Genomic DNA, 15,923 nt, shown 5'->3' on the forward strand with positions numbered 1-15,923 from the left:
GTTGTTAAACCGTCTATATGCAACTACAGGCCAATCAGTTTGACATCAATTATAGGTAAAATGCTTGAATCAATAATATCTAATAGAATAGGATATCACATTGAAAGACAATTTGATTCGTGACTCACATCATGGTTTCTCCAAGGGTAAGTCATGTATGATTAATCTTCTATCTTTTTGCACTAAAGTATATAAGGGGTCAGATAACAATGATAGTTAGCAAAGCGATCGACATGGTGCCCCACCAGAGATTATCAAATAAAGTTAAAGCCCATAGCATAGGAGGAAAAGTGTTTGAATGGATTAAAGCTTGGATCAGTGACAGAAAACAGCGGGTCACCTTAAATGGTGTAAAATCCAAATGGGGGAGTGTTTCTGGTGAAGTTCCCCAGGGATCGGTTTTGGGTCCCTTATTGCTCATTATGTACATAAACGACTTGAACAATGGGGTTAATAGTGATGTTAGTAAGTTTCCGGACGACACCAAAATAGGACACCTAATTAGATCAGGAGAAGACGCCGAGATTATGCAGGAAGACTTTAACAAATTGTTCAAATGCTCGGTGAAATGGCAAATGGATTTTAATATCTCAAATTGCAGCGTGTTAAATGTTGGGCTACACAACCCTGGAGGCAAATATAGCTAAAATAACACGTTTTTAGAAGAAAAAAAAACTGAGTGCGAGAGAGAATTGGGAGTTCTAGTGAGTCCTCACATTAAATCCAGAAAACAGTGCATTAGCTCCAGGAATAAAGCTAACAGAGCATTAGGTTTCATTGCTAGGACGGTTACGAATAGAAGTGCAGAGGTAATTATCAAACTATCTGGCGTTTGTTAGACCCATCCTTGACTATGTGGTACAGTTTTGGTCTCTGTCCTATAGAATGGACATCAATTCATTAGAATCAGTACATAGGAGAATGACCAAAATGATACATGGGCCCAAAAAATTATCTTATGAGGAGAGGTTTAGGCACTTTAACTTACACTCTCCGGAAAGACGCAGAGTGCGGGGTGATCTCATAGACGTGTTCAAGTGGATCAAAGGTTTTAACAAGGGTGACGCAAACAACACCATCATATTTAGGCAACAGGGCAGGACTCGCAGTAATGGATTTAAATTGGACAATTTTAGATTTAAGAAGGATATAGGCAAGAACTAGTTTAGTAATAGCGTGGTCAAAGAATGTAAAAGACTTAGTAACCATGTAGTGAACGCTGAAACTATCAGTTGTTTTCAGAAACGATTAGATAACTTTATGGATAGGGGTGAAAGGTGGTAATAAACATGGAACTGCCTAGTGTAGGCCTTATGGTCTCCTGCAGTCTCCTTTATTCTTATGTTCTTACATAGACAAATAGGATAGATTAAAGTTTAGTTAACTTTTAATTTTTGGAGAATCCGTCACGCATGTGGTTCGCTCGTCAACCACAGAATGGTAACGACGCTCCTTAGCTCGTGAGCCGCCAGCCCCAAAATCCGTGGGTCACTAACCCAAGCCACTCTTATTCCGGTGTTTATGCGAAAATAAATAAGTAGATTTATTTGGCAAAGAATGAATATACATGAAGTGCAGATAATGACAAGAACGCATAGTTCGAAATAACAATTACAATTGCCGAGGATAACACAAAAAAAAAAGCATGTAAGCTTATTTCCATTGTGGTCCTCGTTAGATACAGGCCGGGTTCATCCCATCCGGATTGAGTCAAGTTTAGTCACGACTCGAAATCGCCTATAATACCTCCACCCAAAATCCCATACCCAAAATACCTCCTAAAATGCTCATAATACCTCCATGTGAAATCTCACTGCAAAAAAATTAATGATGGCTAAATATAAATATTAAATACTAATATTACCATCTTAATGTAGAGGGATATATAGATTGAATTAATTATTATAGTTTTATATATTCACCAGGAACCAATGATGCATATAGATCAAAGGATGTTCTTAAATAATTCGTAAACCTTTGATTAAAAGTGTGGGCCTAATTAATTAAAACAATTATTGTTATAAATCAAAATTATTAATCCATTGATATAAAAACCTACTGCCCATTTAGGTGATTGAATAAATTAAATTAATTCTTTCATATGAAAATATTTTCGAAGATATTTCTTTCAATTCATACTATGGAAAAGTCTTTTTAGGTGTCTCTAGCTAGTCAAATTGCATTCAGTATATATCCTTGCACTGACAGCATATCATCAGTATCTACCCTACGAAATCCACCCTTCTTACCAGACAATCCATATGCCAGATTTACTAATTGCAAGCCAACCACAAATATTTATGAAAGATGAAGACAAAAGTCAGAATCTGACTAGCAAAACGACTTAAACCAAAAGCAAAACACCCAGACGACCCAATCTTTAGGGGTCACTGATTGTCAAAAACTGTAAATGTCCACAAATATCTAATAAGCTAGAGATAAAGTAAGATAAAAACCATTCATTCAAATATTTATCAGTCATATTGTATAATCATCATCATTACAAATCACATGCGTGATAAATAGATTTACGATTTTATATAATTATGACTTCATCATTACAAATTTTGTCACTGAGGAATAAATTAATTCTTTGATCAAAGATTGTCAAAATAAAAATTGATACCTCGGTATTCTTTAGGGCTAATGCGTATTAAAATGATATAGATAAATGTATTTTACAAAACATCATGATATTAAGTTTATCCTTAGCCTGAGATATCTCATATAGAGGTATTATGGGCGTTTTAGGAGGTATTTTGGGCTGATGTATTTTGACCCGGATTGGTCACGACTACGCTCGAAAAATACGTCTATGCTCGTCCTTACCTGACGCAGCTTATGCACGTGCTTCTTCAGGATTTGTCCCAAGACTTCCACTTTGGATTTGATGATATCATTTTCGGTCTCTCTCCCTGGTTTGATCTTCTTGCTCCCGTAGTTGAGCCAAGCGTCGTATTTGGGCCTCTCCGTCTTGTATTGGCCCGAGATCTCCTCAGTGTCCAGCAGAAGGATCAAAAACAATGTCAGTAGCCCCACCACGGGGATTTTCAGCCTTAGTCGGGTTAGCATGATGTCATTGGATTAGAGGACGGCAGCTAGAATGAACGAGCTGAGCTCTCGTTTCCCAACCAGGACGCAATCAAGCACAAGCAAATTCAACCGACGTCTACATTCGTCTCACAACGTCTTGTCCTACCAGTACAATTCCCAGTAACTTATTTCACGTGATGCACCGACGAGGACATCGTCGCACTGTTTAGACATTAAAAGTTGGATTACACGAAGATGTCTAGGCTGCTGTGAACCCAGCAGTCCAACAACCAGCCCTTGGGCATAGGGCTCTGCACGAGACAACTGAAACACATTCGCACCACGGGCAGAACAGACGCGCGCCCGTAGCAAGCCCGACAATGTGTGAGGACCTCAAGGTCCCTCAAGCCTCGAGAAGGAGGAGGCAGGGTTGCCAGGTCGACCATGCCCACAAGTCCTCCTCGTCCTCCTCCTCCTCCTCCTCCTCCTCCTCCACCTCCTCCTCCTCCTCAGCCTTTCTATAAACCGACCAAATCCGATTTCATGCAGGGTAATATTCGAGAGCGTCTTCTCTGCATATATGTACACACACACACACACATACACACACACACACACACACACACATATATATATATATATATATATATATATATATATATATATATATATATAAACCACAATTCACTTTAATTCTAAGCCATCAATGTCGAGTAACTCGAGGAGGCATATATGCAGAAATTGATACGTGGTCAAGCTAAGGACTCGAACCTTCGCTAGCACGTAACAAGTGACGGTGACTTAGTCCAATGCGCTATCAAGATGATAAATAACTGGATGAGATGATCTGGTGTTTCAGGTGGGACAATAAGAGTAGCAGCAGACTTCCTTGTGAAATACATTGTGATTGGCAACTGAGACTGTTTCCTCTTCATATCATCAAAAAGAGTCATCACCATCATCATCACAGGTAATAGTGCTCCGAAACTTACGCGAGTGGCGAGTTTTTTTTTTTTTTTTTTTTTTTTTTTTTTTTTACATGTTTTGGGTTTTTTATGAGTTATTAGGTTTATTTGATGAAGAAAACATTGTAAGGTAAAGGAAACCCTAATATTAGGTAAAGGAATCCCCATTGTTATGTTAAGTAAACATTATTGTTACGTATGTGTACAGTACATGTAATATGCGTATCAAATATTCGCGAATTTTCAACCTTCGCGAGGTTCTCGATCTCTTAACCTTCGCGAATGTTGAGGGCCTACTGTATATATATATATATAATCAACCACAATACACTTTAATTCTAAGCCATCAACATCGAGATATCGGTTAAGTCACTAACACTTGTCACGTGCTAGCTCAGGTTCGAGTCCTTGGCTGTACCATGTTTCAATTTCTGCATGTTGGCCTCCTCGAGTCTCTCGATGTTGATGGCTTAGAATTAAAGTGTATTGTGGTTGATAAAATGTATATCTATTAACTGGAACCCATTCAGTGTTGTACATATATATGTATGTGTATATATATATATATATGTATATATATATATATATATATATATATATATGTATATATATATTCATGTTTATATAATATATAATATATATATACATATATATATATATATATATATATATACATATATATATATGTATGTATGTATACCTATGGGTGTGGATGTATGTGTATTCTATTGATAAAGGAATGGTTAAATAAGCAAATAGGATAAATCGTTTGATTCAAATGATGATGAAAACAACGAGCTAAAGTTATCTCATAGAAAATAATTAAAGAGCGCCAAAACTGAAGCGCCAAAATATCCACGAACGAGACACTCTTTAACACCGAAACTGTGAAAAAAAAATGTTACACATTTGCATAAAAAATAATTAAAAAGCTTCAACGTACGACCTCCAAAATCCTCAAATACCTTAAGTTCTTGGAATACATGAAATTGGTGAGAAAATGGCGAAATTGGCAATATTTTGAGAAAGCTCCAACGTACGAACTCCAAAATCCTCTAATACCGTAAATTGTTGGAATACATAAAATTGGTGAGGAAACCGCCGAAGTGGCAACATTTGGCCAGACAGAACTAGGGAACGGATTTTCCCATCTAAATACCCATGCTCTTTTCACTCTCCCGCCTCTCTCTCTCTCTCTCTCTCTCTCTCTCTCTCTCTCTCTCTCTCTCTCTCTCTCTCTCTCTCTCTCTCTCTCTCTCTCTCTCTCTCTCTCTCTCTCTCTCTATTTGTCTTCTCCCTTCCTACGCAAATCCTCCCCAACAACACTTCTCGCTTGATCTCCTTCGCCCCTCCTCCCTCCCCGCTGCAGGAACCCAGTGCAGCCACCTCGAGTCCCTCGGCTGGCATTGTCGCGACCTAGACATTTTTAGGGAAGATCCACTCTACAGTATTTCATTTAATCTTTATGTGATAAATTTCCAGAAGAACATTAAGTAGTTCCATGTTTTAAGATAATGCAGCCCCGAAGGGATTTCTCCCCGTCTTCTCCTTTTCTGCATGAAGGGACGGAGAGGGGGGTCGCCGATTTAATGAAGCGGCCTTGCTGTGGATGTGCTGTGTCTTGTGACACTGCTTCTGACCCAGGGCAGTGGGCGAGGATGACCCGTCATTCAGGTGTCAAGATAAGAGTTGGGAATGCAATGGGTGGGAGCGGTTTTTATACCTTTGTTTTTTGGCTACCTCCCTTATAAGGGGGAAAAAGCCTTTGGTATATGTATGTATGTATATTATTATTATTATTATTATTATTATTATTATTATTATTATTATTATTATTATTATTATTATTATTATTATTATTATTATTATTATTATTATTATTATTATTATTATTATTATTATTATTATTATTATTATTATCATTATTATTATTATTATTATTATTGTTCTTCTTCTTGTTCTTGTTGTTGTTATTCACACACACAAACACACACACGCATATATATATATTTTCTTGCCTATTCCGTTTTGTGTACTCAATGGTTCCATCTTAATGTTTTTTTTTTCTGTACCTGACTTCATTATGGATCGAAAGGCATGTTTTGTCATTGTAATCCATTGTCACCAACTGGTTTGAATGGGCGTGATTTCTCTTTTCCTTCTTTCCTCGGGTGCTGCAACCCCTCCCCCCCTCCCCCAAGTTTCCGATCGTTCGGCTTGTGATGTATCTGATAGACCTTGTGAATTTGATCCCAATTTGGTAAGCGACTTTCGTAAATTGTCAACTTTAGTGTGAGTGTGCGTACGTGTGCGCGTGTGTGTGTGTGTGTGTGTGTGCGTGTGTGTGTGTGTGTGTGTGTGTGTGTGTGTGTGTGTGTGTGTGTGTGTGTGTGTGTGTGTGTGTGTGTGTGCGTGAGAGAGAGAGAGAGAGAGAGAGAGAGAGAGAGAGAGAGAGAGAGAGAGAGAGAGAGAGAGAGAGAGAGAGAGAGAGAGATTCACCATGTTCTTTGATCACGTATTGGACTCATGATCGACAGCTATTTCCCTCCCGGAAGAGAGCTCAGAGCTCAAATATGACCGATGTATGGGTAACGCTGGGACCTTACACGCACACACACACCCAACTCCCCAACACATCCGTGTGTGTGTGCGTGTGATTCACCTTGGTCTTTGGATCACGTGTTGGGCTCGTGACCGACAGCTATTTCCCTCCCGGAAGAGAGCTCAGAGCTCGTATGACCGATCTATGGGTAATGCTGTGACCTTACACGCACACACACACCCAACTCCCTGCCCACTAGAGTTGGAGTAACGACTCGAAGCGCAGCGATACTGAAATTATTTCAGCCCTGGGCAGGATTCGAACCCGGACCGCCGTAGTGACAGTCGGGGACTCTACCAACCGCGCCACCGAGTCGCGCGCGCGCGCGCGTGTGTGTGTGTATTTACCTAGTTGTATTTACCTAGTTGTATTTTGCGGGAAGGGGAGCTATGCTCGTGTTGTCCCGCCTTTGTATCTTGCAGTGTCTAGTTTGTTTTTAAACTCATGAATGGTTTTTGCGCATACTATTTCATTGTCCAGTTTGTTCCAAGTGTCCAAAACTCTATGAGGAAAACTGTTTTTCTTCAGTTCTCTTCTATAGCTATGTTTTTTTATTTTCTTTCCATGTCCTCTTGTGTTTCTTTTGTCCCAGTTAAGTAAGTTCTCACTATCGAGTACCTCTGTGCCTTTCATGATTCTGTAGATGGTCAATAGGTCACCTCTCTCTCTTCTTTGCTCCAGTGTCGGTAACTCCAGTTTAGCCAATCTCTCTTCGTATGATAGGTTTGCAAGTGCAGGTGCCATTTTTGTAGCTGCTCTTTGGATTCTTTCTATTTTCTTTATATTCTTTTTGGTACTGGGGGACCACAATGTCGCTGCATACTCTAATCTAGGCCTTATCAATGTAACCAATATTTTTTTCATCATGTCTTCGTCCAAGTATGTAAACGCCACTTTTATTGATCTTAGCAAATTGTAAGTCTCCCCGACAATTTTGTTAATCTGTATATCATAGGACAGGTCGTTCGTGATAATTACTCCCAAATCTTTTTCGGATCCTACTTTCTTTACTTCTTTGGTTCCAATTGTATATTTTCCTGATATTCTGTTTTTGCTTTTTCCAAACTCCATTATGCTACACTTCTTAGTATTAAAGTCCACTTCCCATTTCTGACTCCAGTTCCATACCCTATTTAGGTCTTCTTGCAGTGCTTCACAGTCCTCATCAGTTTCTATTTTCCTTAGCAGTTTGGCGTCATCGGCAAAGAAGCTCATGTAGCAGTTCACGTCCTCATCCATGTCATTCATATAGATAGCAAACATTATTGGTGCCAGCACAGATCCTTGCGGTACTCCACTGATCACCTCTTTCCAGTCTGAATATTTTTCTCTGAGCACTACTCTCATCTTTCTACCAGTCAGAAAGTCCTCTATCCATTTTAGTAGGTTTCCCTGTATTCCTCCTATGTGTTCCAGTTTTTTTAGTAGTTTTCTGTGTGGTACTTTGTCAAAGGCTTTTTGCAAGTCTAGGAATGCACAATCAGCCCATCCATTTCTTTCTTGCACTATGTCTATTAGTCTTGAGTAAAAGCATATTAAGTTTGTGGAGCATGATCTTCCTTGTCTGAATCCGAATTGTCTTGGGTTTAATATGTCATTGTCTTCCAGATGTTTTACCCATCTATTCTTGATTATTTTCTCACAAATTTTGGCAATGGTGCTTGTTAGTGATACTGGCCTATAGTTGGTGGGTTCTTCTTTGTTTCCTCCTTTGTGTATTGGTACAATGTTAGCGTTTTTCCAGTCCTCGGGTATCTTTCCTTCTTTGAGTGAGCTGTTTATTAAGATGTGTATTTTGTCTGTTAGTTCTTCTTTGCACTCCTTTAGAATCCAATTTGCAATACCGTCCGGGCCATGTGATTTTCTGACATCCAGCCTTGATAAATGTTCTGATATTTCCTTTAGTGATGCTGTAAACTCATTCATGAGGGGAGATTTCTTGTTTTTGTCTATGTCACAATTCGGTATTTTCTCTCTGGTGAAAACAGATTTAAAGTGATTGTTCATGACTTCGGCCATCTCTAAATCTTCTGTGTATTCTATGTTTCCTTGGCATAGTTTCACCAATTCCTGTTTGTTTTTAAGTTTACCATTCACATACCGATAGAATAGTTTGGGTTGCTCTTTGCATTTGTCTATAATATCCTTCTCATGGTTCCTTTTCTCCTCTCTTCTCACATTAACATACTCATTTCTATAGTTAACATAAATTTGCCATTTGCTTTGTTTTTTGTCTTTTCTCCACTTTTTCCAAGCTTTGTCCCTTCTGTCTTTTGCCTCACTGCATCTTTTGTTGAACCAACATTTAATGTACTCTCTCTCTCGCTTTTGTCTTGGTACATGCCTGTTTACCCCTTCATTGTAGTTTTCCATCAATATATTCCATTTCTCTTCCACTGCTGTTTCTTCCCTGTAAAATATTTCCCAGTTTGCATTCCGGAAGAATGTGTGTGTGTGTGTGTGTGTGTGTGTGTGTGTGTGTGTGTGTGTGTGTGTGTGTGTGTGTGTGTGTGTGTGTGTGTGTGTGTGCGTGTGTGTGTGTGTGTGTGTGTGTGTGTGTGTGTGTGTGTGTGCGCGTGTGTGTGTGGTTACCTAGTTGTATTTTGCGGTAAAGGGAGCTTGTGTGTGTGTGTGTGTGTGTGTGTGTGTGTGTGTGTGTGTGCGCGTGCGTGTGGCTTCATACTATCACAGAGTCGAGTCACCAGAAAGAATGGGGGTGGGGGGCGGGTGGAGGGTGGGGGTGGCATAGCGAGTAGGAGGGAAGGACGACTGAGGTCGTTGCGGGACAAAGGAGATCGAGGCTGGTGAGAGGAAGAGATGTGCACGAACCAGTGGAAGCTTTCATTGGATTTACTGTTTCAATTCTACTATGGCCTGTTCCAAGCATTTTACATCCCTAACGAGAATACTGAAGTCATTATGAAGTACGAATTGAAAGTACACAAACAAAGACTAAGTGGGTGTGGCACGCCATAAGCCTACTTAGAGGATCTGTAAGTAGGTTCTTTTTTTGTCGACTCGAGAAAGAAAACGAAACTCGAGAACCCCAGATGAGATCGTTGAAGGTTGATTCACAAGTTGACCTAGTGCAGTCGGAGGATTGATGTAGGTTCATTTGGCGAGGTCTTTACAGGAACGAGCATGGGACACATTTGTTGCAACTAAATACACCGCCCTGCAGAGCGCACCAGCGCACCAAAGATACAAATCGATCAAGTATACTTATGTTCGATCACCAGATCATGGCGTGAAGGATAAAACTTGCCTTTTACATGATAATCACTTATGTTTTCGATCAATTAGAAACTTGGCAGTTCCTGTACAACGTCTAGACCAGCGTTTCTCAATCTTTTTACCCTTGCGTAACCTTTAAAATAAATTGCATGTCTCAAGGAACCCCTGCAAAAAAACAAAACAAAACAAAAACATATACAATATCTTTCTCATTTTATTTTCATTGTAATAATAGGTTAGATAGGAAGATGTCTATATTACATTATTACAATAACCAAGAATACTCGTATGCCGGGCGTGTTTAAGTATATTACGTATATGAAATTAAATAAAAAATCAAAAGTGCAATAGCTTATTTCACTTGTTCTCGCGGAACCCTTGGGGACCTTTTGCGGAACCTTAGGGTTCCGGGGAACTCTGGTTGAAAAACGCTAGTCTAGACATTTAAGAAAAAAAAATATATATATCCCAACAGTATTATACTCTATAACCATGTGCTAAGCAATAGACTTTATTACACATATAGTGAGCTCAGGGCCAAAATAATTCCAAGTTGTATATATTATTGTGTATATATTTTTTTCTTACTATAGATTTGATCTGTCGACTCCCACTCGAGTGCAGGAGGATCGCTGCGGCAAAAAGAGTCGACTTCACCGTCAGATGATTTCGTTTTGTGGGCCACAGAACGTCGAGACCACAATTGACTGCTCACATATAGAATTTTTCCTATGTTATCTGTTCATTTATTTATTCATTTATCTATTTATTTACATATACATCTATATACATATTTACTTATTTGTTTACTTATTTTGTTCATTTGTGAATGAACATATGTAGGCAAATCTTGGGTATAGAGATCTACCAGCAATAAAGAAAAAAAAAATCCATTCTATCTATCCCTCTTTCGCTTATCTAATGAAAGCGAATTAAATCGTCTGGTATGAAGTCAGCCCAAGATTACAAAAGGATTACAAAGGAGGAGCATGCCGACAGGAGACCTTTTGCTCCATAACTAGGTCGGATGTGAAAAAATTATAATAATGATAAATAGATAAATAAATAAACAAATAAAAAATTATAACAACATAAATTATAATAAACAAAATAAATAAATGCATAGATATAGTTAAATAATAAATAAACAGGAAAATAGTAAATAATAATCAATTGACAGATAAATAATAATAATTGAAAATCAAGCAAATAATAATAAACAAACAGACAAATAATAACAAACAAACAAATGATATAAAATATATGGCAGGCATTACAGATTCTATTTTGTGGCAACACCTGAAGAAACAGTCCACCTTAACCGATCCTTCCATAGCCTTTATATTGCCCTCTACTGGCTTTTCTAGCCGCGAGTTGACGCAAACCTCGATAACAGGACAGACTGGCAGAAATTGGTGACGATATGGGTCTTGTAAGGTGACTGACATGGTAGTGGCTTTGTTGTGCTTGCGTGTAAAGCGTAGGAACGATGTTTGCGGTATAATTATAATAGGTTTAATGTACACACACACACACAGTGGCGCAATGGTAGAGTTCCCGCCTGCCACCACGGCGGTCCGGGTTCGAATCCCGCCCAGGGCTCAAATAATGTCAGTATCGCTGCGCTGCGAGTCGTTACTCCAACTCTCTTGGGCAGGGAGCTGGGTGTGTGGGTGCGTGTAAGGTCACAGCATTACCCATAGATCAGTCATATATGAGCTCTGAGGTCTCTTCCGGGAAGGAAATAGCTTTCGATCACGAGTCCAATACGTGATCCAAGACCGTGGTGAATCACACACACACACGCACGCACGCACACACACATATTGTCATGTTTTGTCATAAAACTTCATATAATAGTCACTGTCATGTTTCGTAAGTATGAACTTGTTTGACTAGAAGGATATAATAATCCAGGAACGAATGAATTAATGACAACACACACACACACACACACACACACACACACACACACACACACACACACACACACACACACACACACACACACATACACACACACACACATACACATACACACACACACACACACACACACACACACACACACACACACACACACACACACACACACACACACACACACACACATACACACACACACACACACACACACACACACACACACACACACATATATATATATACATATATATATATATATATATATATATATATATATATATATATTCAACTCTATATTTTTAACAATTTATGGCCTCTACATATATTGCAACGGATATTAATGAAGAGTAAACTAATAATTTTCACAAAAGACAGTTAAATTTCGATAAGAAATTATTAAAGCGGAATAAAAAACTCACAATGGAAATAAAATTAAAACCAAAAAGGGGAGGAAACCCAGTTCATAATTAAAAAGTCTGGTCCCCTTAGCGCAACACAACGAAGTGACAAAAAATGTGACACGGACGACACTTAGAATGGGAAAGTTGTTTAAGATTGAAAAAGTCCTGTCACCAAGCGCAAACAGCAAAGTGCAAAAAGGTGACACGGACACAATGAAATTGGGAATTAAGATTAATTAAAAGTCCGGATACCAAGCTTGAACAATAAAGTACAAAAAGGTGACAAGGACACACTTAAACTGTGACAGTTCTTTAAGATAAAAAGTCCTGTCACCAAGCCAACCAACAAAGTACAAAAAGGTGACAAGGACACACTTAAACACTGGTATATGTTACCTTAACTTACGGTAAGCGGCAACTTCCTCCTAAGGGAAAAGAATAAAAAAAAAGAAAAAAAAAACCGCATTTGGACTGCCCCTACATAGTCTAACATAACCACAAGGTTACCAAAAACCGCTAGGGCATGGACTAGCACCTAATAGCTTTAAATAAGACAAAACATACATAATTCTTATTTATTAAACCTATTTAGAGCCCATTACAATACTTCTGGATCTCGGATCTTAACCTAAAATGTCAAAGATATATAAAACAAAAACACATATACTGTGATCCGGCAGTCACCTTGGATTGCCGACAGAAACGAAATCTCTATAATTTCTGTCCAGGGGGAACCGGGCGATTGACCTGAACACAAACATAGACAGGAGATGCGTATAAAAGCAATTCTCCATAGATCCACACCATACTTTAAAGAATCATATAATAACAATTTAAAATAGAAAATCTAAGCTTCTACACACACTGTCGGGGGAAACAAGGATCAACTCTTATAGGCTGGGGTGAAACCCGGCCCTTGGGAAGGTCTGCTAGATGAGTGATCTCAAGCCGGCGGGACCATAAATGACGTCAAAATCTCAGGGAAACTGGTCTTAAGTGTTGATAAACACAGCACACAAGGCTGCACACTCCAAAAACGAACGTGGAGTGTGTGAGCGAGGGAGTGGTGTTGGTGTTATTTAAATTGTGAAACGTGAAAACGTGACAACACACACACACACACACACACACACACACACACACACACACACACACACACACACACACACACACACACACACACACACACACACACACACACACACACACACACACACACACACACACACACACACACACACATATATATATATATACATATATATATATATATATGTATATATATATATATATATATATATATATAACTAGACCTGATAAATGTGGATACTAGTGATCTATGACCCCGACTGTTCACGGGTGAAGGAAGGCAAATAAAGATATTCAAATCATCCACGAGTAGAGTTAAGGTTGGCGGACAACTGACACGGAAACATCTTAGCTTCGATCGGAATCAAATACCTTTGTACAAGTATTGCATGAGGCTGCTGACTTCATGGACTAAGGTTGTTGCTTACTTGCTTAGAGCGGTTTGTCTGTGGTCGACGACGACAGTGCTCTGGTGAAGTGTGATGGTGCTGATTGAAGTTGGGTGGTGATGCTGAGGTCTTTGTCGCTGATGCCAGAGGAGGTGACTATGGAGCCCAATTTTGCTGAGGTGATGTCTTTTGTCTCGCCGGTCGTCTCGTGTTTGGCTGCGAGCAGACTCAAGATGGCCGACCCGTTGCGAGCACTTTGTACGCCATGAGGCGCGATCAGAGGCGGTGGTTACAAGATCTGTGGCTGCGATGTTACATCTCTTGATGTGTTTTTTTAGCTAATCTTTATAGTTTTTTTTCTGACTCCCTCCACTGCGACGTTCATCAGGTAGTTGCCCGTAAAAATATATCGGGCATGCGGATGACGTGACCTGCCCATTGTAGCTGACGCTTTACTAGCGATTCTTCAATGCTGGAGAATTCAGTGTATGATACCTTGTCTTCCCATGTTTAGCCCAGGGTTTTTTGAGACATCGTATGTGGAAGGCCTCAAGTGTTTTCATATGTAGTTTGTAGTTGGTCCAGGTTTCTGAGCTATAAATGTAAATGGATATTTTGGTCTCGGTTTATAAGTTCCCATTGTCAAATACATAGACGGGCAAAAAGTGCGGATGCGAGGCTGATTCTAGTACTGCAAAGTTGAAAAACTCTTGATTGTATTCACCCTAACTTATTGACAGCATCTCCCATTCTGAGTTTTACTGCACGAGAATCCTTTACACCAGTCATTCTCAACGGGGGTGATTTTTGAGCTGAGGGGGGCGAAAAACGTCACATGTATTGCTTCTAACTGACAAATTTTAAGCCTAATATAAAAGATCTAGCAGCGAACCACCAGCTGAGCCCAAGGATCTCATTAAAACACAACGTGAGTAAAACATTTTAAATAAGATGTTTATCATTGTTGCAATAATTTGTATCGTTATTTTCCAGTTAAGTGGGGCGATCCTTTTTTTCAATTGAAAAAGGGGGCGATATGGCTAAAAAGGTTGAGAAAGCCTGCTTTACACTATCCATCCTTCGAAATATGTCCTGTGTGAACAGACTGGTTAATGATATGCCTGCTGGCAAATGTCAGATTAAGACTGAAGGAGATTCGGGACTTGAAACAACAATCACGGTAGGGCGGGTGCTCGTGGGTGGAAATGAAGTCGACTAAATTCTCTGAATCAAGGGTAACTTGACGCCCACCAATCTGGGTCATGTCTACGAAGAAGGCGCATGCGCGCGATGACGGGCGCGCATCGCCACCCAGTTTCCATGTCACACGTGCCAACTTGTGCACCTGAAAATGAACAAGAGCGGAGGAAACGGGGACCCCAATCGTCAGGGGGCCTACAAGGCTCAGCCATAATTTCCGAACTTAGGCAACAGAAAAAATAAATGGATAGAAATAGAAAATAGAAACATAAGCTCTTTCACGGGCCTCAAAATGCCCTTGAAGAAGTGCTTACATCATACATATATATATATATATATATATATATATATATACATATATATATATATATATATATACATATATATATATATATACATACACACACACACATATATATATATATATACATATATATATATATATACATATATATATATATATATTCATATTTCACACACACAAATGTCAGCTAAGCTAATCAGAAATAAAGTATCATAGATTATACTATGATTAAGTCATTGGTGACAAAGTAGGAGGTTCAAAGTCACTTAGGAAGTAGAAAGAATAGAAGAATATATAGAAGTGGGTAACTCAATGAATCTACTTAATCAAAGGACGGACAGGAAAGAAGGAGAGAAAGGGAAGGTCAGAGAGAGTTAGGTACTGACCTAGGGCTACAGTAATTTGCGAACTACATTCCGTATCACTAAGTAATATTTCTACAAGAACATGTCTGAATGTGGTTTACAATTGTGTTTTGAACTTATATTGTAATTACTATGTGGTCAATTTATTAGGACGATAATTATTGGGTAGAGCTTTGTTACCTTTTTTCATATACAGTATGACCAGTTTCCTCTCTCGGTGTAATTCATCAGTTAAGGATTTATTGAATAAGACAGTTAACGTTTTACAAAATTTTAGCTTCTATTAGAATCCTTGGGAAAACCTGGTCTGGTCCTACCGATATTATTCTGAAAGGAGCTACTGTCTTCAAGATACGGGTCATATCTTTATCATCATTCGTATGTTCGCTGTTTTATAATACGTGAGGACCTATGA

The 15,923-nt window shown here is 39.0% G+C and overlaps 1 protein-coding gene across 1 annotated transcript in view; it reads right to left on the minus strand.

The window, feature by feature from the left end:
- LOC143028399 (sushi, von Willebrand factor type A, EGF and pentraxin domain-containing protein 1-like) overlaps nt 1-3,428 on the minus strand; it is a 161,421-nt gene extending 157,993 nt beyond the window's left edge. The window contains exon 1 of the mRNA XM_076190411.1: nt 2,830-3,428. Within this exon, the coding sequence (XP_076046526.1) occupies nt 2,830-3,072 (243 nt within the window). The 5' untranslated portion in view covers nt 3,073-3,428. The remainder of the gene's footprint in view (nt 1-2,829) is intronic.
- Nucleotides 3,429-15,923: the final 12,495 nt, after the last annotated feature.

The sequence above is a fragment of the Oratosquilla oratoria genome, chromosome 9 (genome assembly GCF_046742065.1).
Source record: "Oratosquilla oratoria isolate Oo_2021 chromosome 9, ASM4674206v1, whole genome shotgun sequence".
Classification (NCBI taxonomy): Eukaryota; Metazoa; Arthropoda; class Malacostraca; order Stomatopoda; family Squillidae; genus Oratosquilla; species Oratosquilla oratoria.